This window comes from Pavona decussata, unplaced genomic scaffold (assembly GCF_977016875.1).
Source record: "Pavona decussata unplaced genomic scaffold, jaPavDecu1.1 SCAFFOLD_14, whole genome shotgun sequence".
In the NCBI taxonomy this organism is placed as follows: domain Eukaryota; kingdom Metazoa; phylum Cnidaria; class Anthozoa; order Scleractinia; family Agariciidae; genus Pavona; species Pavona decussata.
In genome coordinates this window covers 220,387-243,637 of record NW_028145437.1, presented here as the reverse complement: position 1 = coordinate 243,637, position 23,251 = coordinate 220,387, and the positions used below count along the sequence as shown (strand labels likewise).

At 38.7% G+C, this 23,251-nt stretch overlaps 1 protein-coding gene and 1 pseudogene across 3 annotated transcripts in view; one reads left to right on the top strand and one right to left on the bottom strand.

The window, feature by feature from the left end:
* Positions 1 to 1,671: 1,671 nt before the first annotated feature.
* LOC146487548 (integrator complex subunit 11-like) overlaps positions 1,672 to 23,251 on the bottom strand; it is a 40,150-nt gene continuing 18,570 nt past the window's right edge. For all 3 annotated transcript variants that reach the window (XM_085129603.1, XM_085129601.1, XM_085129609.1), the window contains 18 exons: positions 20,034 to 20,132; positions 18,437 to 18,471; positions 17,971 to 18,051; positions 13,164 to 13,221; positions 12,525 to 12,589; positions 11,677 to 11,731; positions 11,295 to 11,390; positions 9,227 to 9,265; positions 8,559 to 8,642; positions 8,078 to 8,167; positions 7,745 to 7,825; positions 6,476 to 6,557; positions 5,083 to 5,202; positions 4,042 to 4,115; positions 3,819 to 3,961; positions 3,088 to 3,157; positions 2,889 to 2,957; positions 1,672 to 2,197 (listed from right to left, as the gene is read on the bottom strand). In XM_085129603.1, the coding sequence (XP_084985729.1) occupies positions 2,126 to 2,197; positions 2,889 to 2,957; positions 3,088 to 3,157; positions 3,819 to 3,961; positions 4,042 to 4,115; positions 5,083 to 5,202; positions 6,476 to 6,557; positions 7,745 to 7,825; positions 8,078 to 8,167; positions 8,559 to 8,642; positions 9,227 to 9,265; positions 11,295 to 11,390; positions 11,677 to 11,731; positions 12,525 to 12,589; positions 13,164 to 13,221; positions 17,971 to 18,051; positions 18,437 to 18,471; positions 20,034 to 20,132 (1,413 nt within the window). In that variant the 3' untranslated portion in view covers positions 1,672 to 2,125. The remainder of the gene's footprint in view (positions 2,198 to 2,888; positions 2,958 to 3,087; positions 3,158 to 3,818; positions 3,962 to 4,041; positions 4,116 to 5,082; positions 5,203 to 6,475; positions 6,558 to 7,744; positions 7,826 to 8,077; positions 8,168 to 8,558; positions 8,643 to 9,226; positions 9,266 to 11,294; positions 11,391 to 11,676; positions 11,732 to 12,524; positions 12,590 to 13,163; positions 13,222 to 17,970; positions 18,052 to 18,436; positions 18,472 to 20,033; positions 20,133 to 23,251) is intronic.
* LOC146487550 (uncharacterized) lies at positions 21,221 to 22,936 on the top strand (annotated as a pseudogene).

The following is a 23,251-nucleotide window of genomic DNA, read 5'->3' as shown; positions in this document are numbered from 1 at the left end:
GACACTTTAATGTCCCTAAAATAAATGGTCTGATATTTGATACAATTTGTTTCCAGGGTAGGGAGATTTGACTTGATTTGAACCATTTTTTTTAACCCCAGGGTGGGTGGGGGTTTTAATAAAAAAATTCTTCAAAAAAACTCAAATGCTCCATATATGCCTGGGGTCCCCCATCAGGCTTAACTTTGATAGGTGCATAAAGGAATAACTGATTTGTGAGGCTTGATTTATTGTAATTTCTGAGCCCTTCGGTTTACCTCCAGCTGATCTTATAAACCCAACTGTCGTATAATCAAGCCCCACCCGAGTCTTATTAACGGCGACATGCTCTCTTTGGTCAAAAGGACGAAAGAGCGAACAACAATTCAATCTGCCCGAACACAAAATATAATGGAGCTGCAGGTTATCTGGGTTTATTGGTATTGGATTTCTCATATATATTGGGCACTATCCTTAGCCTGCGTAGCAAGCGTAGCAGGTGTTTCTGTGAGGTTTTGTGTAGTGAAGCGAAAAACTAATAAACCCCACGGAGACGCTTGCCAAAGTAATAGTGTTGTGACTAATCAGCGACTAATGCTACGTCACGAGGGGAGTGTGACAGGGGCACCAAGCGACAACATTAAGGATGGTGCCTACTATTGCTACTGCGCATACATTCTGCGCATCTTGAAATACTCGGATTTCCCATGGATAGTGCTCACTTATACAGGAATATTTTTGCGCAGTTTAAAACTATGCGGAGAAAGCAGAACTAACTGTAGCAAGTGCTCTTGGTATCCCCCCCCCAAAAAAAAAATGGGGGTAACCGTGCATTTTTCAGAGATAATTAAGTTTCAATTTGGGAAAAACTGCCATACATTGCTTTATATTTTGGCACTTTTTAGAAATATTATTGCTTAATTATCTCTGAAAAATGCACGGTTACCCCCAATCTTCTCTTTGGATTCCAATAGCACCTATTGCCCTTGCACCATCCTTAAATTAAAGCTAAATAGTTAAAAAGTTGTTTCATGTAGTCCAAGAAAACCAGACTAAGTAATCCTTATAACCTTAAAACTCCTGTATGTAAAACTAGCACTTTTCAGGCCTCTTACTTTAATCGTATTGTTAAGCTCTGGAACTATATCTGTAAATTATCACCCCCTACCAGTTTTTCAACTACTGCTTCCTTCCGCAACTTTGTTACTGAGCACATGTTTCACCTTTTGCAAAATCAGTTTGACATATCCTATCCCTGTACCTGGTCAATTATACAATCCTGCTCCTGCCATCCCTAGTTTTTTAGCCTCTTTTGGTTGATTGTGTTTTAATTATTATTTGTATCATGGGAGGTGCCACGCATGGGTCCTCACGTCCCGTTCACACCTGCCCTTTTGACCTTATCACTTTAAATCACTTTGCACATATTTTTCATTTCTTTGTGGCTGTTTAATTTATTGCATTTAACATGTGTGATGGTCAATAAAGCTGTTAAAAAAAAAAAAACAAAAACAAAAAAAAAAAAAAACATAATAAGCTATGATAGTTTGGTCTACTTGGCTTCTTGAGCCGAAAAGTTTAGGGAATGGAATCTTAATCCCCGAATTCGTGAGCTGACTTTGGCTTTCCAAAAATGCCAGCTGGTCTTTTTTTTTGGGGGGGGGGGGGGTAGGTACTTCTAACGGTAATCGCTTTTTAACACTGACATGACTGGACTATTATTTGGCTTTTTCCCATTTAACGCTAAACTAACCGAGTGAACATACTGTACACTTAGGTGTCTTTCCTGGAAGCTACCGTCAAATTCTGACAACAAGGATGACTGTGATCTTCAAGATGCCACACTTTTCAGTTTTGTGGTTCGGTATTGATGAGACCGTTGTTTTGAGAAGTTCTAAATCATGACAGTTTTAACTGTTCTTTGCAGAATGTTTCACAAATCCATACAGATGATAAAGATGACTGAAGTAGGTGTCACTTCTAATAAGAAGTAGAAATAACTCAATACGCCAGCTGCCACGGAACAAACAGCACCTTGAATAACAGCACAGCTATTGTTTACATTTGAATAATTATTTCTTATCGGTTCATACTGTGCTGGGTGACAGTTTCTTTTTAACAGTTAACACGATGACCACTGAATTCCTCAGCTTGGGGCTGCGGGTACAGCTGTTCGGTCGCGTAGCAATGACAGCACGTGACTACCTAATTCTTCTTCCTGGAAATAAAAGCAAACAGTTAAAACATATAAGGGCACTTTTGTGTCACTGAAGATATTCCTCATTGCTTCCGTATTAGACATATTAGACAAATGATAGCCAACATGGCAAGTGTTAGAAAGGGGGAAGAAAGAGAGGATATTCTCTCCCCGTTTCTAATGCTTGCCACGCAGGTTTGACAACATGAATCAAACAGCAGTCAGATGCACCAAAAAGGCGGCCACTTTTTCCATCTTAAAAATAGAAGATATCGTTACCACTACTCTGCTTAAAGCTTTGACAATTTATGCGACACACAGCACATGGTCAGAGGTTACAAAGTTGTACTGTTCAAATTGGCCCTCAAGAGCCCCCAAAAGGAAGCGTCTCAGTGAAGTTCTCGCCCCTGAATTAGTCAATGGTCCCATCTTTGTGCAGTTACAAGGATTTTTGTGTTTTGTAATTTACATAAAAACTATTTTTTAGTGTTCTTGCACCTCTAGTCCAGTGGGACGAGAAACTACGCCAAAGCAAACGGTCTGGAGAAAGGGCAGCGTCCGAGTTTAAAGTAGTTTGGAGCAGATCAAGTGGCGATGGTGATCCCAACCGGTTTTTCAGCCTTGCAAATGGCTGACACCCCAAATCAACATTTCACCACTGTTACCGCGTCAGTAATTATTCTTACAAATTTTGCATTTGATGGCGAATCACCTGCAGTGTCCATGACACAAGAGCTGTGCAGCTTGAACGACCATGGCTTGCATCATCACTGGGTGAAATCTATAAGAAAAAAGTCAAGTCGGAAATAATCAAGATAAAAATGATTACAATAGAATATAACAGGCGACATCTTTGCACATAAATTTAAAATTCTCTTATTCGTCTAGCAAACTTGATCAAACAAACAAACCTTGATGAGAACTGAATCCACAGATAAACAACCTTCTGTCATTCGCTGAACACAGTAGTTTGGAAGAAGCCTTAAAGCAGAATATGCAAAAGGAGAATAAACATCAACCTACTGAAAATAGTTATTAAATCTGTACATTTTCCAACCTCAATGAGTCCATTATTGTTTGAACCTTCTTGCAAGTAAGTTGTATGGCCTGTTATTTCTGGCTTGCACAACTGAAAAGTTATTTGGTAAAGTTAAGTATTTGCTATAACAATCAGACAAAATATGGGGAGGGGAGGGTTAGCATACTGTTATTGGCCTTAGCTGAAGTGCTTCCCTAGCCATTTTGTCAGCCCCATCTTTGTAATTTGCTTTTACATGGCAAAGCTAAATTAAAAAATAGAGTAAAAAAGCAGTTATAAAACAAATTATTGACAATTGGAAATGACCATCTCTGCTGTAGACTGCAAAGCAGTCTGTATTCTTTTTGCGTTGGTCCGTTGTACGATTGTGCGGGCTTCGAGCCATAGAAGAGAGACCGGAAATCCATGCAAGACCCATGAACACACACAAATGAAGGAAGCCAATATCCAGCCAATCTTGACTGACCAAGCTTGACCAACAAAGGAATCACCGTATAAGTTCAATCAAGTCCCCCCCCCCCCCCACCCCCTCCCTCAAATAATCATGGAATATCAATACTCTTAAATCAATTTTGAAGAACCTTAAGCCTGAAGTTTGGTCACCTTTCAAGCCGCAACTGCAGTCTTTCCATAAACACATGATGCGCTACTGTGGTTTCCATAGCAACTGATGACGTAAAGCGGAGCTTGTGTTCAGTGAATCCCAGCTCTTTCATCGCTTGAGTAGGTTCCAGCAATCTAACAGACTGTTCAAACAGAAACACAATGGTTGTAAGGACAACGCAACACCACGGAGCAAACCATGACAACCAGCAGTAAAACTTACCGTGTCTTTCATAACCAGAACACCTTGTAAAGGTAGGTGATTGTTATGTGGAGTCAGTTTGGCTCTTTTGGCATCTGAAAGAACACAACAATGAAATTTGTTTTATTAATGATTAACTTGAATCTGCTGTAATGATGTCATTCCATTCTCCATTTATTTGAATAACCCAGAGCTATGGGGCAGGTATACCATAAGCACGAGTGCTTTCATTGCAAGTTATCTTCAGTGCGTTCAATTTACATTTCAAAATATTTTCCAGGGCTATGTAAAGCCCTGGTCAAATGGCGTATGATAGTCGATGATAGTTGATGATAGTCAAAACTATCATCCACTATTATCAACTATCAAGCGGGTGGTCAAACGGCTCAAAGAAACTCGTGATAGCTGACGATAGTTTACCGTGAGCCTCTATTGTCAGGCACCTGCCAAGTGTCAATATCTCAAACCAAACTTCGCAGGGGTGAATTTTTCGCGGCGAAAGAAAGCAGCTTCCTGCTTCGTTTACCTTCAGTTGTTGGAAGAAGTAACTGAAAATTAATCTTGAGAGCGCTGGTGGAGAAAACAGCTGACCGAAGAACTATCAACTATCATGCACGTGGTCAAACAGGAAAAACTATCATCAGCTATCATGAAGAATTTGAACATGCTCAAAGTGAATGATAGTTGATGATAGTAGATGGTAGCGCATGATAGTTGGTGGTCAAACGAGCGCACGCGCTTTAACTAATATCGACTATCATCAACTATCATTGACTATCATGCGCCGTTTGACCAGGGCTTAAATAAAAGAAGCACACCATGACTATTCCAGGGACCACTCCCAGTGACTTGAACCAATGTTTTCGTATTTCGTCTCTGAGATGAGTGATGAGTCAGCATGCAAGGGCTCCAGTAATATTTACTGACAAACTGATCCTTATTGGCTAGCAAAAAAGAACAGTCCCATGAACACATAGTAGGACACACATGAAAATTTATTTCCTCCTTTGATCAATTCTTCTGCCCTTACACTTTTAATTGCTGTTAAGGCCGCGGACTAACCTTTTCTCTCTAAGGACTCTACTTTTCTTTTCAGCAGACCAAGTGACATATCAACAGTGATGGTTGGAACAGTGGCCATGCACACTGTCTCTCCATTGGCTGGTTTATAACAGCTAATGCCTAACAAATCAAACACATTGCACACTGATCATGCTCAAATGGAGGGATTTAAGGGCCTCAATCAATTGTATTGTATAAATCAGTTTCAATTTTTATTTCAACATTGCAATCACTTTTTTACAGTATCATATTTTACTTGATATAATTATTCGCTATTTATCAAATGAAAGAACGATTGTTGTAGTTATGAGGCCAATTTGTATTTATAACAGCAGGTAAAGTCCAAAACATTTCGAAATCATAACCTTTAAGATACGAGCGTGTAGTTCTACGAAGCCTGATTACAAGGAGCAGTGTGGCACTATGCCAAAATTATCAAAGCACTTCATGCTAGAAGTTAACCATTACCAGACATGAGGGGGTGAATAGGTGTGCAGACTGATCAGCAGGTTTAATTTGACCAAAATCGTATTTTTAATTATGGATGCAATGCACAATTTCCACAGACTCGCGGATCCAGCAAATGCAGGACATTACAGACTTTGCCGTTTTTGGATTTCAGATCTTGGTTATTTACTTTCCTGATTGTTTTTGCTTGTTCGGATCATGTGCTTCATCCTTCATTATTCTTACGCTATGCTGTAAGGAGCTTTTACAGATTGTCGCTTGTTATGGTGGCAAGCACCTGTGAAAGCCGACAGCTTGAGTGCATTGATGGAAGACTCACCGACATTTAAAATCAATTTCTGATGACTGTGAACACACTGGACAAACTGCTAATGGGTGCATGTGCTTCTTTTTCATTTTGATGATTTCACTTCTACTGAAAGTGGAATGTTTTTGATGCACTTCACATGTAAGAGGTTTCATGTTTAAGCTAAAGTTCCGTGCATTCGCATTAATAACAGAGATATTTGAAGACTGAAGGACTTGTACACCCCTATTCACCCCCTCAGGCACACTGAGGTCTGTAAGTTCCTTTGCCTGGTTGCTCTGTCTGCCTTTATACTAATTCTTCACCAAACTTTGCCTCCCATGTTTCCAAAACAACCTTAACGAAATTGATGACACCAGTATCTGTTAGTATCATCAACTGCCTGTTGGACTTATGCACAATAATAAAAAGCGAAAAAAGAAATGTCGATAACGCTATGCAATACTTCAAAATTTGTCACAGAAGTAATTTGTTATTTAACATACATGCTGTTATAGGATCTAGGATCATAGGCTAAAAGCAATCCTTTAGAATCAATCAAGATACTGGGTAGGCTTTTTACTGGGGATTATTCACTTTCAAGTAATTTGTTATTTCACAAGCATTGTCTTAACTCACCAAACTCTTTCTCAATTTTCTGTTTCAAAAAATCCATTTTGCCTGCTTCTCCATGAACCAAAACTACATTCTTCGGCTCAGCCTGAAACCAAAAACAATTCTTATACACTGTCTATCATTGTAACCAAATGTTTAAAGCAAATGTGCTACTAAGGGTGTGGTGTTTTTTTTATTTTTGAATCCACCAACAGATTTTCAATTTTTATCCTGAAATCCAAACTTGGATCATGAATCTATAAATGCACACTTCGAATGGATTGGTCAGATCAAATTTAAATCTGGATTTTTGAGATTCATGATCTGAGGGTGTTTTGCGCAAATTTATATCCCGTAAAAAGTATTGGTATCATAAAAATGAAAATTGAAAATTGCTGTATTTTTTTAAAATGCCTCTTAACCCATAATATCAAAGAACAAATTCTCCTATTTTCAATTGTTACCATACTTTTCTTATAAAAATATTGGAGAGAACTTATAAACATATGAGGAAAATTCACCTTGGGTGATCATATCCTTAATTCTTATGACCTCAGGGGTTGAATAGGTATTGATATTACCAGGAGAAATTTGATTCTGATCACTGTTAGGGCTTAAAGGGTTAAAGTACGGAAGAAGTCATAACTAGTCACGCGGATAATTTCACTTGTACAACAACACTACATGTAGGAGAGATTTAACTGATGAACTAACTAGCAAAGATGACTATGATGATGTGCTTGTTGATATTTCCTATTAATTTCAGGACAATGCTGTAGAAATTGTCGTGTTGTACAGTTCCAATATCAATTCTGTTGGCCTACATCTGCATCCTGCGTTGCTATAGCAAAAGATCCTTTTTTCGGATTTTTCATCTTGTTTGGCGGTGACGAATCCATGTGATCTGAGATCTGACTTCGCATTTTCCCCCCCCTCCCCTCCCCACCCCCCCCCCCCCCCAAAAAAAAAAAAAAATTGTATTACAATGTTCAGTACTGTTACTATTTGGGAAGGTCCCAGTTGGTTTTTGATGATGTTTGGGTATTTTTATGACATGATATCATAATTGCTGTCAATTTAATCAACCATTATCCAGTAAAACTACCTGGTAAATTAGTTGGCCAATACAAATGCAAGAACAATAGAAGGTTGATATATACAGCAAAGTCTGTTATTGAAACTGTGCATGCAGTTACTGCTTTCTGACTATTGTTAAGTCTACATCTCAAATATGCTATCGCATTTGTGGTTAAAACAGAAGCCATTGGAAAACTTTCTCAGTATCATCCTCACCTGCCGAATGAGTTGCATGATTCCTTTTGCATCAGCATGAGCACTGAATGACATGTACTGAACTGACAGCTTGACATCAATCTAGAAAAAATGCAAACGTTCAGACCTTCTAGTAACACTTTCTGTTGTAGTGATCAGCTGGTATAGCTTCTGGTTAGTTGACTTGTACATGAATACAGCAGCTGTTGACTTTCAGCTCATACTTCAGGCTGGCTAATGTCTAAGATGTACTCAGATTATCTGCTTTCAACTGAAAAAAGACTGTTTTGAAGAAATTAGCAACCTTCGAGTTGAATCAAGTGTTCTCTATTAGCATTGCTGAGCACTACTTACAACACTTTTCTTGTCCAGTTCAATTTTCTTCTGTCCAGACAGTACTTTGTGACCCACAGTACCAGCAACACAATAACCAGGAATTACTACCTATCAATGTCAGGACAAATGAAATTATATGAAAAGGCCATAATGCTTCCCTGATCAGTAATTTCAAGTTTACTGCACCATTCAATAACATGCGGACTCTGAAGTTAAAGATTCAACCAACCCTTAAAACAACAACACTTGACTCAACGGGGTCTAAAGGTCCTGTTCGTCCACTGTGATTGGCAGGTTTCGTTCCACTTTGTCAATTTCTGTATTTTTATGGTCAGCCGGTTGTCATGGTAATTATGATTGATGGCAGTAAAACATGAAAATTGATAGTTGGGTCGTGAAGTTCAGAGTCCCTATGTTATTGAAAGGCACAGCAACAACTAAGTTGATAAGGATTTATAATAAATATAAGGTGATTCTGGAAGGAGGCAGAGATGCTAACCATGTTCCTCTCATCTGAGGCCCATTTCTTGAAGATCTGAAGTGACAGTCCAGCATGGAGCATACCAGGTGTTGCAAAGACAACCTACAGAGAAAACACATACTCACCATTCAGTCACCACACACTAATCACAGAGTAGCAGACCAGGGACTTGCAGTTTAAAGCAGGGTTACATGAGTGCTAACCCAGGATAAGCATCAACTTTGCTTTCCGTCTCATAGCTTAACAACATGGATTTCTGTTATCTACATTTAAACTTGACCAGCTTTGAAACTGTCACTTAAAATTAGCAGTTGGGGCACTTTTCAACATAATAATCAAGAGATTGGGTGTCTGAACATTTAATTCTGCATCAATGTTAACCAAGTCCCAAACAACTGACCATACAACTTGTATTTTTGTATTTTTTTGTTGATGGCAAATAAATTGAATTGAATTGAAAACTTATCAAAAATGAAAGTCCACAAACTAGTTAAATACTTTACTTACAGCAAAGTAAAAATAAAACTATCAACAAGCTCTGAAGTTTCATTTACTAAACAGCTGAAACTATTCATTGAACAAACATCGCCAAAAAAATGGGTGTAAAGAGAAAAGATACGCAGAGGAGTCAGGACTTCCCATATGGTAAATAAACTTAAATGACTCGACAGCTTGTTGACTCTCACCATTGGTCCTGGATTGTCAATGTAAGATCTATCAAAAGGCTAAAAATACAAGCAGAGAAAATCATTAGCAAAGAAATGGTCCTTGCATGAAAAATAACAAAATATAGACATACTGTGAAATCCCACTTAACTAGGCTCTCCTGGTTGTAAGCTACTAGCTTCAAGAAAGTATCCATACCCCTTCCCAAGGGAGGTCATCGGAAATTCTGAGGAGGGCTCTCAAAAGTCCATGTATTCAAAGCAAGGTTATTGTCATTAGGATTGGGAACCTTACATGATACATGGGTGGGGTAGATCTTCTGGGACAATACTATAAATTTTGTAGATTAGTAAAACAAATTCTTACCAAGAATACTAACACGTTTGATGAACAACTGGCTATTCAGTGCACGTCATACATGTATAACATTGTACTTGTGTTACAGTGGAACCCCGCTTTACGGACACCCACTTAATATGAACATCCACTTATTATGGACAGTTGTGGTTGTCCTGACACCATATCAAGTGGTCACCCTCTATTAAGCGGTCACTGTCAAAGTCCAAAAATTACTTCCCTTAAGGATGGTACCTTATACTTTTATTTGTTACTACGCATACCTTCTGCACATATTGAGATACTCGGGTTTCCTATGGGTGGTGCCTACTAATACAGGAATATTTTTGCAGGGTTTTAATTTACACAGAGAAAGCAGAACTTAGCAAGTGCTCTTAGTATCCAAAAAGAAAGTTGGGGGTAACCATGCATTTTTCATATATAAAAAAACTTCAAACTTCAAACTTGTTGCTTAATTATCTCTGAAATATGCATGGTTACCCCAATTTTCTTTTTGGATTTCAATAGCCCTTCCTAAAATCTGTTTTTACTGCATAGTCATAAACCACACAAAAATACTTCTGTATCAGTGGGAACTGTCCTTAATTACTGTAATTTTAACCTCTATCAAGTGGTCATCTCTATTAAGCAGTCGTGGTCACCCTTTACCAAGTCCCAGCATGCTGTTTATACTGTTTTGACCTGTTATAAATGGTCATTTTGGAAAAGTTAATCACTCAAATGTAGTAACAAATAACCTGCCAGGTAACTGAATTTCTAACGACCTACAATACTGAGTACAGGATCTTGGCATTAATGTTTTATTAGACAAAATCCATTTTTATACTATGTTCTCCTTTTCCATACTAGTAAATATTTATCACTGCAGTTTCTTAACTGAGTAAGTGAATTTGTGAGTGCTTTTGTGCATAAAATTGTACATTAATTACAAAATGTGAAATGAAATGGCGTTTTATTGCGCTTGAAGTGTATTCTGTGCAACCTGTATTAAGCGGTCATAATTTTCAATAGCAATTCACCGAGGGTGACTGCTTAATACAGGTTCAACTGTATTTTCTCTTCCATTAGCCCCCATAATACGGACAACAGACACTTTCTTTGATGCAAATGACATGCTCTCATACAAAGTTAACCTTTACGGATATTGATTGTCTGCTTAAATCGCCTAATATTCAGTCTGTCTGGCTGAACTAATTTATTTAGTGTGAGACTATTTGAATGAGAGTTTGAACTGACATTCAGTATCATTCTGTTGCCTTTAAATTGTATCCTTTACTCTCTGTATTGATAAAATGTGTCTGTAATGTCAATTGTGAGAGCCCACTTAATATAGACACCCCGTTAACAAGGGCACTCTTATGGGTACAGGCTTTGGTGTCCATATTAACTGGGTTCCACTGCATTAGTGACCCATATAGCATCAGACCAATCCAGTCTCTATAGCATGTAGCAACTGCTATTAATAGGAAGATTATTAAAACCCATGGATTGGATCTAGTCCATCATCACAGGCAGGTATGCCATGTGGAAGGTGACAATGTGAAGCAAAATGTCTTGTGTAAGGAAACAAACTAATAAGAGAGACCTCACTGAAAATGCGGATCTTTACATCAAAGTTCAACATGCTTGCCAAAACAACACATAAGTTTAAAAACACAATTAACAGTGACACAGGCATACTATTCTGTTACCAGCATTATCATCACATGTGGGATCACCACACTTACTAACCTTTATGTGTTTGAAGTCAAACATGTTTCGTTGGACAAATGTGTTCTTTATCTTTTGGTTGGTCCATGTTACAAATAACTTGTAGTAGTGATTTGCCTAAGAGAAACACAAGTTGAAGTGAATTTTATATTACACTTCTCATGGTTCTTTGAAATAAATATGTATTTGTACTTTAATAATCATCACATTTGAATGACACCAAGTCCTTCACAAGTACTCTACATAACTTTTATTAGTCAGTGCCCATAGCTGCTCAAGTAGACAATGAAGGGCATTAGAAATTGAATTCTTTCCGCAAATAGAAAGTTGATGAAAATATACAAAATAAATCTGACTATCAGTTAATAAGTAAACAATAAGACATTGAGGCACTAATTCTTACTTTTTCAGTGAGTCCAGTTGAGAAGTATATTGGTGCTTTTAAATTCATTCTGTCCCTAGTATGTAACAGAGTAAACATCACTGACACTCAATTTAGAAATAAAATGGGAAATATTCATACGGCTTCTCAAGTGACCATGATACAGTGAATGAGCTGGATTTTCTTTAATTCAAATCACTAATAGCAAAAACATTTCAAATATAGGCTTCTCTGAAAATAAATCCCCTCCTCCTAAAAAAAAATGTATATAAGCTCCCCAATACTCCCCAATATAGACACAAAATCTTCAAAGTGGTAAAACTACACCCATGGACTGTTGGGCTAACTATTCAAGCTCTCCTAGGTTGGTAGCTTAGTGTTATACAAGCTGTTTAAAACCGTATGCGGGTATGCCATTTCAAGATGCAAAGAACATTACCTCCATTCAAAGCCTTCTCTCCCAAAAAAACTCTGAAAACCTAAAAAGTCCTATATTCCAAACTTGAAGATATTTGCAAATGCATGGCTGCTTCTCCCAGACAATCACAGTAGCAACTTGATATGTGAAGCTTTTGATTGTAACAAATGAGAGTTAGTCAGCCAGAGACTATTTGCCTGAACAGTTCTCAGACTGGTAAGATTAGCCCTAATTGCCATCACAAGGTAAGATTTTTTTTAATTAGTTAGTAGACTCCAAGTTGGAGGACCGGCCATGGTAAAGTTGCAGCCAATAGAAGGGTATCTTTAAGGGTATCTTCAATTCTATCAATTGTACACAAGTGTACATAAAATCAAACTCAATTTTGAAGGACAGTCTCTCAGTTGTTCACCATAAACAGTTAACTGTAGTTGGAAATTAATCATCATACCAATATGTTTCCAATAATATGCACAGCTCCTGAGCTCTTCCCAGAGCAAACACAGGGATCAACACCTGCATGAAACACACAAAAAAATTGCAACAATAATGTAATGTATGAAAAAACAATGAAATAGAAGTTTATAAGCGATGAAGTTTTGCAAAAATTATATATATTTTTGGCAGGTAAGGCTAAAAAATTTTAATTGGTTTAGTCAATTCAAGCCAAATTTAACAATGTATGATCTTTACAATCCATGCAATGATTAAGGAATGTGACATTACACAGTGTTATTGAAAATATGTAATAAACAGCTTCCTCAAGTGATGTCATCAGAACAAAGCCTACAGGAAAACAAGGCAAGCTGATTTGGGTTGCCAAATTATCAAAATCACTAATGCCTCACAAACATAAACTTTATGGCATTTTCTTTTACTACATTGCACTGAAAACATGGCTTTACACCTACCGAATACCTCATTTTGGTCTTGTCCAGAGAGCTTACATCTTTAAATTGACAATTTTAATATTGAAAAAGCTGCAGTCACCAAACATTCTTCCTCTTTTCCTATTATAGCTAATTTATTGACCACATAAATACATATATGGTGCAACTAGTAATTTTCCTTGCAGCAATTTTCATGTTACCTTTCCACCTTTATCCATGGATTCATGAACCTTCTTCAAAAAATCCCTTTCTCTGCATCTGCAAGTTTTGCAATAACCATTAAAGGTAAAAATTCTATTTTTAAGCAAAGAATTTCTAAGCATGATTTATCGATGAAAGTACGAGGCATTTGTGGAAAAACAGTTGACCGAAAAACTATCATCAAATATCATGTACATGCACAGTCAAGTGGAAAAATTGCCATCAACTATCAATTTGACCAAGTCAAAGGGAATGACAGTTCATGATAGTCAAAAAGGTGATAGTCAAATGAGGGGGTGAATTTCAACTATCATCAACCATGTGCCTTTTGATCAGGGCTTAATTTGTGGTAGAAGTTGACATAATCAATTTTACTTAACCCTTTCCCGTCCGTGGGAAATGGCAAATTTTTCTAAATAGCTAACTATGAACTGGGAGACTACATGTGATATACCATTTAACAGGTATTTTCTGGGGTGTGCTATAAATCACACCAACAGAGATGGAGGAGGTCACATATTAGCGTGAGAAAAGTCCAAAACGAAAGAAGAAAAACTTTGAAAGTTTTCTTATTCGTTGTACATACTGGGTATCCCCCTAAGCTATAGCTTAATGTACAGCTCTCAGTGCATTGCTTGTTGTAAGATATCAACTGGACCCTTAACGTACAACGGAAAAAAAATCCAAAAGTTTGAGGGGTGGTAAATCAAGTCTCATATAGGAGGGGGGCATGATTTTATGCCTTCAATTTAAAGACCTTTCAAAGATCTTTTGGTTGTGCAAATTTCACACAAATTGACCAAATACTGAGCTCATAATTGTGTCTTGTGCCATATGGCACTCTTGGTCGGGAAAGGGTTAAAGTTACCGTGTACATTCAGAGAGAAAATGTTTGGATTTTCATTTTTTTAAGATAAAAATAAACTTTCCAGTAAGTTCTTACAAACAAAAAAAGAATTTCAGGAAAACAGTGAGTATTTGCCGAGAAATTGGGATGTAAGCGATTTCCACTGGAAGCTAAATTTTACTTTGATTGACATCATATTGCTGCCGATAAAACCACCTGTTGCGATAATCGCGCAAACGGTCTTTCTTTAGTCTTGAACCCCTCATGTTCCCGCACTTTGAATATCCTGTATTTAGTGGAAGAACTTGCGTTTGTTTGAGTGCGAAACTAAGATCAAAGAAGACAATACCTTTAAGCTCACTTTAAAGTAGGTAAAGGTCTTAAAATCTTCCAACCAAGCGAATATTAATTTTGGAGACGTGCTTGTTTCAATTCGCATGTCAGTGAATCGCGCTTCATGAGTTGCCTTTTTTTATTGTTTGCGGTTGAATGTTGTCAGATCACTGAATCTTATGGTCTGGTGTGTAAACCTTACAAGTGTCGGCAAGCGGAAACAAAACAAAACAAAACAAAAAAACAATTTAAAAATAGCACTAAGAATCAAGAGCCATTATGATAATAATTACTATGCCTTGATCTTTTCTCAACGTCGGCCATTGCTACAAGATAACCAGTAAAGGGAAAGTGGGCGCTTTCGCTTATAGTGTAATTTCCAAAGCACTGAATGGAGTCTTTTAAACGGTTCCATTAAACGTTTTCTTTCAAGCGTCAAATGGATACTTGTTTCTGCTTTCCAGCATTATAAACGTTTTGGAACGTTCATTCAAAAGGAATTTTCACCCAAACTTTCAATAAGCAATCTCAAAACTTCGCTATTCACAACAATATTTCACTCGAATAGATGTATTTGCCGGCTTTTCGAAGAGTAGCAAGAATTTTCGTTTTGACTGAGACAATACATGCGGTCATGGTGGTTCCCCTATAATTCCGTAGCACTTTGTGCTGATAATTTTGTTCGCCTCTGCCACTTCTGCTTTCGTCTAACAGCTTTGCTAGATGAGGTCAGCATCAGTCCCTGTTTAGTTTTTCCCATGATGATTACAGATTACAAAATCGACGTAGAACAAACACTGCAGATACCCAACAAAATGGTGAAGGAGTTGATTACTCTGGAACAAAACAGCGAGACAATTTTCACAGGAGGTGACCGGAAAAAGGTAGCTTGCAAAATGATTGCTGAATGGCTAATTTTCCGTAAAGGCGTTAGGAGGCGGCACTTGTTTGTGTAGTGACAATTTTTTTCAAGCGCGGTTTTCTCAAAGTTTAATTTTCGCATGGAGGGGACACTTTCTAGATTAGGTTGATTTCAGTCGAATTTGGACAGATGCTAGAGAAAATTATAACAAACAAAAACATGTCGGGGAATTCGATAATTCTAAAAATTCTTTCCTTGAAAGCCATTTCCGTGAGTTCACTCTGCATGTTTTCCTTGCAGTTTTGAAAATGTTCTGTAACTTTTGAAAGCAATTGAATCAAGGACAACCCTGACAGGTTTTTTGAGCTTTTGGGATCCTTACCTGGAGAAAAAAAAAAAACTCCCAAAATATAAAAATCACAGTGAGTTGGAACTCTTGAACGATGATCTGGATCTTCAAGTTTCAATTTTATGGAAAACCTGGGAATTTATTTTCTTGGAAAAGCAATGAAATATTTGAATACCCAGTTCTATAAGCTTTAATTTGATATAGGGTTTTGGGCATCTGTGATGTAACCGAGAGGCGCTACATCCGTTAAACTGAAGCCACCCCTGAAGGTACACGGCTGATCAGTAGCTTAGCTTAGTCCTCTTTGCCTCCAGTCGGACATAAGGCATCAACAATCTGCCTCCATTTGGAACTGTCTTTTGCTATGTGTTGAGACTCTCTCCATGTCAGACCCATCTCCCTCATCTCCGTTGTCACAGTTCACCAGCAGGTTGTTTTGGGATAGCCTTTTTTGCGTTTACCAGGTGGAGTCCATCTCAAAGCTGTCTTGATCTTCAGCACCACACTCTGGCTCTTAGTCTTTCTGTACAGTTCCTCATTTGAGATCCTTTCGGGCAAGAAGATGCGACAGATCTTCCTGAGGGATCCATTGTGGAAGGCATTGATCTTGTTCATATCACCTTTTACTACACGCAAGCATTCTGAGCCAAACAGAAGGACAGATTTGACATTGCTGTTATATGGTCTGACCTTTGTTCTCAGGATACACTGCCTTGACTTCCAGATGGGCTGAAGCACAGCAAGCACTGTGTGCTTTACTGAGCCTTGCTCTGATATCCTTTTCCACTGCATTGTCCTTGCTGACAAGGCTGCTAAGGTAGTTGAAGTCTTCAGCAAAATCAAGTGGATTACCATTCACTGTGATAGGTGCATCTGGGGTGGCATTAATGCACATCACTTGAGTTTTGGAGGCAATGATGTTTAAGCCTCTTTGCTTGGTGAAGGTGTTCAGCCTGGGTTTTTTTCTTGCGGATGCCACAGTTCCTGGAATGTTGACTTACTAGAGAATTTTGCAGTGAAAGCTTTGCAATTCAGTTTACCCTGTTTGAAAACAATGTGCACTTGAAAGTTGTGATAGTGGTAACCAAATGGCTGGAAGGTTATTAATATAGCCTGTTGTTTGGTGAGAAAAAAATACTGCTGGGCAATATGCATAAGTTTCCATCAGAGCTGGCATTGAGCTGGAGGTAATGATCAATCACAAAATAGAAACAATATATGGCATGGGTCACACATACACTCTGAACACTGAAGTCAGTACTCAAAAGCCAGCGGCATTACATAAAAGGGTGCACATTAAGGGTACACATTGTCATACATCCCAAACAAAACCAGCAGCATTACAAAAAGTAATGATTCCAACACGGTGTACTCTATATAGTCGTACTAGGCATTAATACAGAGCATAATTTCATTGCCATAAAAGAATTAGGTTTGAGCATAATATGTCATTTTTACTAACGCTGCTGGAAAGCATAATATGGCAATTTACAAGCAGAATTTATCCAAGCCTACATGTTTCACAGCTGCAGTAGCAATTGCAATGTTAAGCCATATTTCATGATTATTCTTTATTTTGTTGTTTTAGGATGGTTCATTTAGACTAACCTTTTGCTTGGCTTGCGAGACTCCAAAATTCAAATTTCAAAATAAGAGATTTTGAGACCCACTTTATTTTTTACAAACTCAAGGTTTCGAGACTAGTTTGAGACGCCAAGATTTCGAGGCTCACCAAAACTTTGCCAAGACCAAGCATTTTTCAAGGACCATTCTATAACCCTACCTTTTCTTTTGAGACTATGAGGGCCACATCATGGATGTGCTGATTACTGTGTCCAGAGTGCAGTGTGACTGATCCATATCACTGTTCCCTTGGTGCCCAGAGCCTGTCAATCGGCATTCACTAGTCCCCAGAATTTCCAACCTATACCTCTTCATCTCACTAATGACCTGCTCTGTTTTCGATGTCCTAAACATAATGCGGACATTCCACATTCCTATGCGGATCATAGTTTTGAGCCTGAGCAGACTAGCATTCATCATTGTTTCCATAACTTGGTGGGATTTTACGAGGTGGAGTCATTGGCACCATGCGCAACCCCCAACCTGGAGGTCCAGGCGATGAACTTGGACTGGCCTCTATCCTGGAACCTCCCCGGCTTGGTTGGACCTACCAGGGGCAAAGCTCCCACTGGTATAGCTTACAGCGGTCATTGAGGCACATAAGCCTCCCCACCACTGCTAGATAACAGCACAAGGGGAGGAATGCTGGTCAGCATTGGGGATTAAAGGGATAGAAAGGTTCACTTGTACCACTTTGTCACCATTTCAATAAAAATGTTAATATAAAATTACACATCATACAAATTTTGAACTCCCTTGACGGTTGATGAGCATGGTTGATGAGCAAATTACCTCTTTGAGTCCCTGATAGTTGTTGCATAAGTTGACTCGGTGATAAGTACATCTGGTCTGCACTTGTCAATCCAAGCCGCCCTAAAAATTAATTTTCCACATATTATAAAAAGGACTTAATAAAAGTAACTTCAAAAGCATAATTTTATAGTTCCAACCATGATGCATAAATCATATTACAGAGGCATAATATGGTTCTACATGATAACAAGGTATGCGACTTAAACAATAAAAGATTATTACAACCATTCAGTTGTCCTGAAAGCTTCAGCCAAAAGCAAAAAACAAAAAAACAAAAAACAAACAAACAAACTGTCTTTGTTTCCAACTGGTAACCAAATTCATCACATAATAATAATTATAATTGCTTAGATTGCACTTCAGTTCCCAGCCTACAGGTTTGAACCAATTTGTCCTTAGTTTATTGTAACTGCTAGGATCATTTAATTGTCACAATCTATCTTACCCCAGATGTCTGTCAGGTGTCATATTGTAGTCTCCCTGTGCAGAGAAATAGCATTGTTTAATTGGACAGATATTCTACTTATCATGATCAGGGAATTAAAATCTTACTGAATTCAGGTAATTTCCACTGTTTGTGAATTTGAATAGGAAGTACACTTTAATTTCGAGAAAGAGGTTGTTGATGTTCATCATGGTACATACAATAATACATGTAATCAGTGTATTATCGTTTGCCTCATGATGTAGCCTCATCATGTAGCCTGTAGCCTCACGGTGTTGCCTCATTCACTTTGAGTTGTAAATCCCGACGTTTCAACTGTTTACGCAGCACCATTCATATCATGATGGTTGGCTGTGATTGACCAGTGCATTTTCATTCTCATTGTTCCGGCGAGAAGTTGTCCCCTTGGCAGTCTGATGTTGTACCACTCTCTTGTTGTGTTTCTTGACTGTGGGCATCCACACTTCAGGAATTCCATTATCCCTGTTGACTTTATTAGGGCGAAGTCTTACATTGTATGTGCATAGCTTCCTTGACCCTACAGGCGTACCCTAATAACATGGTGGAATTGACATTCCCGGAGCGTGGATACCCACGGTAACGAAAAACAACAGGAGAGTGGTACAACAGCTCACCGTGGAGGGATGAACTTCTCGCCGGAACAATGAGGATCGAAATGCACCAATCACAGCCAACCATCATGATATAAATGGTGCCGTGTAACCAGTGGACCTCATCGCCTGATGAAGACTGGCAGTAAGCAGTCGAAATGCAATGATTTACAGCTCAGAGCGATTACATGGTGAGACAAACGATAATACACTTATTATCATTATTATAATTCTTATTATTATTACTATAATTACACTTCAATTGCATACAAGAAGCTCTAAAGGAGAATCATGTTTTAAAGGTTAACAATTTTCTCAAACTTAACCAAAAGTTAGTAGGCTTTGCAATGTTAAAATAATGGTAACAGACACATTTACATCTTTTGCTATTCATTTGTGCAAATAGTTAGACCAATAGCGCAAACCTTTCTTCATTTACACCAAATTAAACATCATTCATTTACGCTAAAATACATTCATTAACAATTTTAGCATAAGCAGTAACATTCAATAGTATTGACATATACAAGCATTTGCATCTTTTGACAGTTATTAGCTTGGAATGTACTTTCATTTGCACAATAATCGACTTCAATAGCAGTAATGTGCAAACATTTGTGACAATTGACAATCATTTTAGTGTATGTAATAATTTTTTTCATTAACAAGTTTTGGATAAACACCCTCATTCCCTTGCATCAACAGACGACCATTTTCACAAATGCAACATTCTTTAATGTGATAATACAAACATTTAATGTCTTGTTAATGTCCAATTAGCAGAAAGTTAAATTCAATACTGAACACCTTTACAACTTAGTTATCTTTCAATTTCCTTCAATGAATGATGTTTGGTGTAAACAAAAATAGTTTTGTGCTATTGGTCTAACTATTCGCATAAATGAAATTAAACTTTCTGCTAATGAATAGCAAAAGGTGTAATTATAGAAGAATTTCAGTTTCATCCATTTTGTTAAAATACTTACAGTGTACACCAGTGACTCAGTCCCAACTCTCATGTGAAACATTGCAGCTCCAAGAACATGGCCAGCGTAATATGCCTTGATTTCTAACTCATCATCAACCTGGAGAACATCAAGGAAAACACAAAATGAGATAAGAGCCATTCATCTAGTCACAAAAAGTGATAAACTATAATTGAAACTTCAAACACCTCTTCTTACTAATACGTGTTGCAAGTCACAATTGGTTTTGGTTTTACATCTTATTGGCTAAGAAAGTGGCACAAGTTTTGGCGATCAATCACAGAATGTAGTAAAGTAAAACCAAAGTAAGTGAGCAAATTACTTTTGATACAACTGAAAACCACTGTGACTAGCTTTTAGTTTTGAAATAAGACCATTTAAATTGACAGAAGTCTACAAGAGGGGTGAGACTGTAGCTGATAATTTTGGTTAAAAGTCCCCAACCCTTTAACCCAACTCAACTACTCAACAATTTTTTTTTTCAAATTCTCCTTCTTTTTGCAGGGTGCGCATCAGGGGAGAGATGTGGAGAGGATGTGGTTACTTTTGAAAAACCCGGCCTTTCTTTGTTTGATCTTTTGTTTACTGATCCACTTCACGGTTTATGTTTTAGTTAATATTTGTGCTGTGCTTCCAATTATCACATTTTTGGTACTGCAATTGTTTTGCAAAATTATGTAACATAATCTATTCTACTTATTTTCTCTTACCACGACGATTCTTGAGGGATTACAAAAATTGGTTAACCTTGGTGCTATTGAGTGACTGTCTTAACATAACATAACATAACATAACATAACATAACATAACATAACATAACATAACATAACATAACATAACATAACATAACATAACATAACATAACATAACATAACATAACATAACATAACATAACATAACTATTTTATTCAAGATGAGGAAAATAAAATTGTAAAACAGCATCTCAAGTGAAATAGGAAAACTAGAGGTTAGCCCTATGACGTTTCCCTAAAGTATATAAAATCGTAAAATATCCAGGGACACTGATGTACAACAACAACAATGAAATGGGCAGCTAATGCAAGGAATCACTTCAGCCGACTCTTAAAATGGTCTAGGCTACCGACCTCAACAAAAGACCCCGGTAGACTATTCCAGTCCTGCACGATTCGAATAGGAAAAGAATAAATAAGAACATTATTAACATTATGCGAGGCTACAATTTGAACCTCTCTTGGACCTTGATCAAAGTAAGTCATTTGCTGTTTGTTCAGACATGTAGCCTATTATTAAAATAGGGTGAAATGTAATTTAACTTAGTTACGACTTGGAGCAAGTTTGCTCCTTGGTGGCGTGGCGTAGCGAGGCGTTAGCGTTTATTGGCATACAGTTTGAGCACACGTGTCACATTAGCGTTTGGGCGTTTTTTGTTACATTACTGTTTGGGTCTGGTTCAGGTCTGCAGGCAGTTGCGTGGCCAGTGGTATTCTCTTGCAGTTTAGGCGTGCTCCTTTGCACGTGCTCGGAAATTTACTCTACTCAGCGTTTTTCGTGGCGTGGCTAGTTTATCGCGTTTTGTTGGGCTTTTCTTTCGTTTTTCTTTGAGGTTTTTTCTCTAAAAGCGTTGCCTTAGCGGTCAGCCTTCGATTTATTCTCTACAACGGCGCTTTGACTGTCAGTACTCTTTTTTTGATGAGTGTTCGGAGGCGTTTTTTCAATCCCATCGTGTTGGCATGTGTTCTTGTTCATTCATGCATTGCTCAGCTCGCATGGCTCATCCACGCTCAACTTACAACAGTTTGTCAGCGAGTGTAATCGCGTCTACATGCACTTCTTCACCTTCTTCTTCTGCTGCTAGCGTGGTAGTTTCGGCGGCTTTACCAGGGTCTGGCCCCGTCTACACGTTGGGTATACTTGTCCGCCCGCTACTTCGATTTCTGCCGTCAGGATGGCCAGCTGAGTCCAGATGGTGCTCTTTTACCAGCTGATGAACAATACCTCATGTGTTTTGCTTCCTTTTTGGCTGAAAGCCTACACCACTCGTCCATTAAAGTGTACCTCAGTGCAGTGCGGTCCCTTCACATTAACAATGGCTTACCTGATCCCCTGATTAACTCTCTGCAGCTACAGCAGCTATTAAGGGGCATTAAGCGTGTGCAAGGTTCATCTACCACTAAGCACCTTCCCATCACTATTGACCTCTTAAAGGTCATCCAGTGATCCTTGGACCTGAATTCCTGAGACCATGTCATGCTCTGGGCGGCGTGTTGCCTCGGTTTTTTCCATTTCCTACGAGCTGGTGAGTTCACCACAAATGCTTCATTTGACCCTAGTATCCATTGGACAGTTGGCGATGTGCAAGCGGATTCTTTGGTGGACCCCACATGTTTTAGAGTTCATATCAAGTGCTCGAAGACAGACCCCTTTCACGTAGGCTGTGACATTTATGTGGGTCAGAGCAACAGCCTCGTGTGCCCAGTGGTGGCCCTTGGTAATTTTTTGGCTCTGCGTGGCCCATCTCCAGGACCCCGTTTTGCTATGCGGATGGCCGTCCATTAACTTGGCAGCAGCTATCATCCACGTGCAGGGTATTTTACACTCTGCTGGTTATTCAGGCTCTTACTCAGGCCACAGCTTCCGGATTGGTGCGGCTACCACAGCTGCTGCACGAGAAATCCCTGATCACCTTATTAAGACTTTAGGCCGATGGTCTAGTGATGCCTATCAACTCTATATCCGTACACCAGTTGGCTCTCTTACCCAGGTCTCCAGTCAGTTGGCATAGCAGGTGGGGCTTGTGCGCCTGTTCACTTGGGGCTGGGTGCCTCAGGTCTGGTCCCTTGGGGGGCTGTGTCTCCTTGGCCACGAGGCCCCCCATTGCTCCAGCTTTCCCAGCCCGGAGGTCCTTCAGCATGGCGGGCAGGGCTTGTGGCTGGGTTGTGGGTAGGGCAGGCTTATGGGGTGTTCTACCTACCTGGGTTTGGGTTGGCTGTACCAGCCCCTGGCTCTTGGGCACCCAACCTCCATTTGCGACATAGGCGTTAAATAGGGTTAAATGTAATTTAACTTAGTTAACGACTTGGAGCAAGTTTGCTCCTTGGTGGCGTGGCGTAGCGAGGCGTTAGCGTTTTTTGGCGTATAGTTTGAGCACGGGTGTCACATTAGGGTTTGGGCGTTTGTTGTTACATTACTGTTTGGGCCTGGTTCAGGACTGCAGGCAGTTGCGTGGCCAGCGGTAT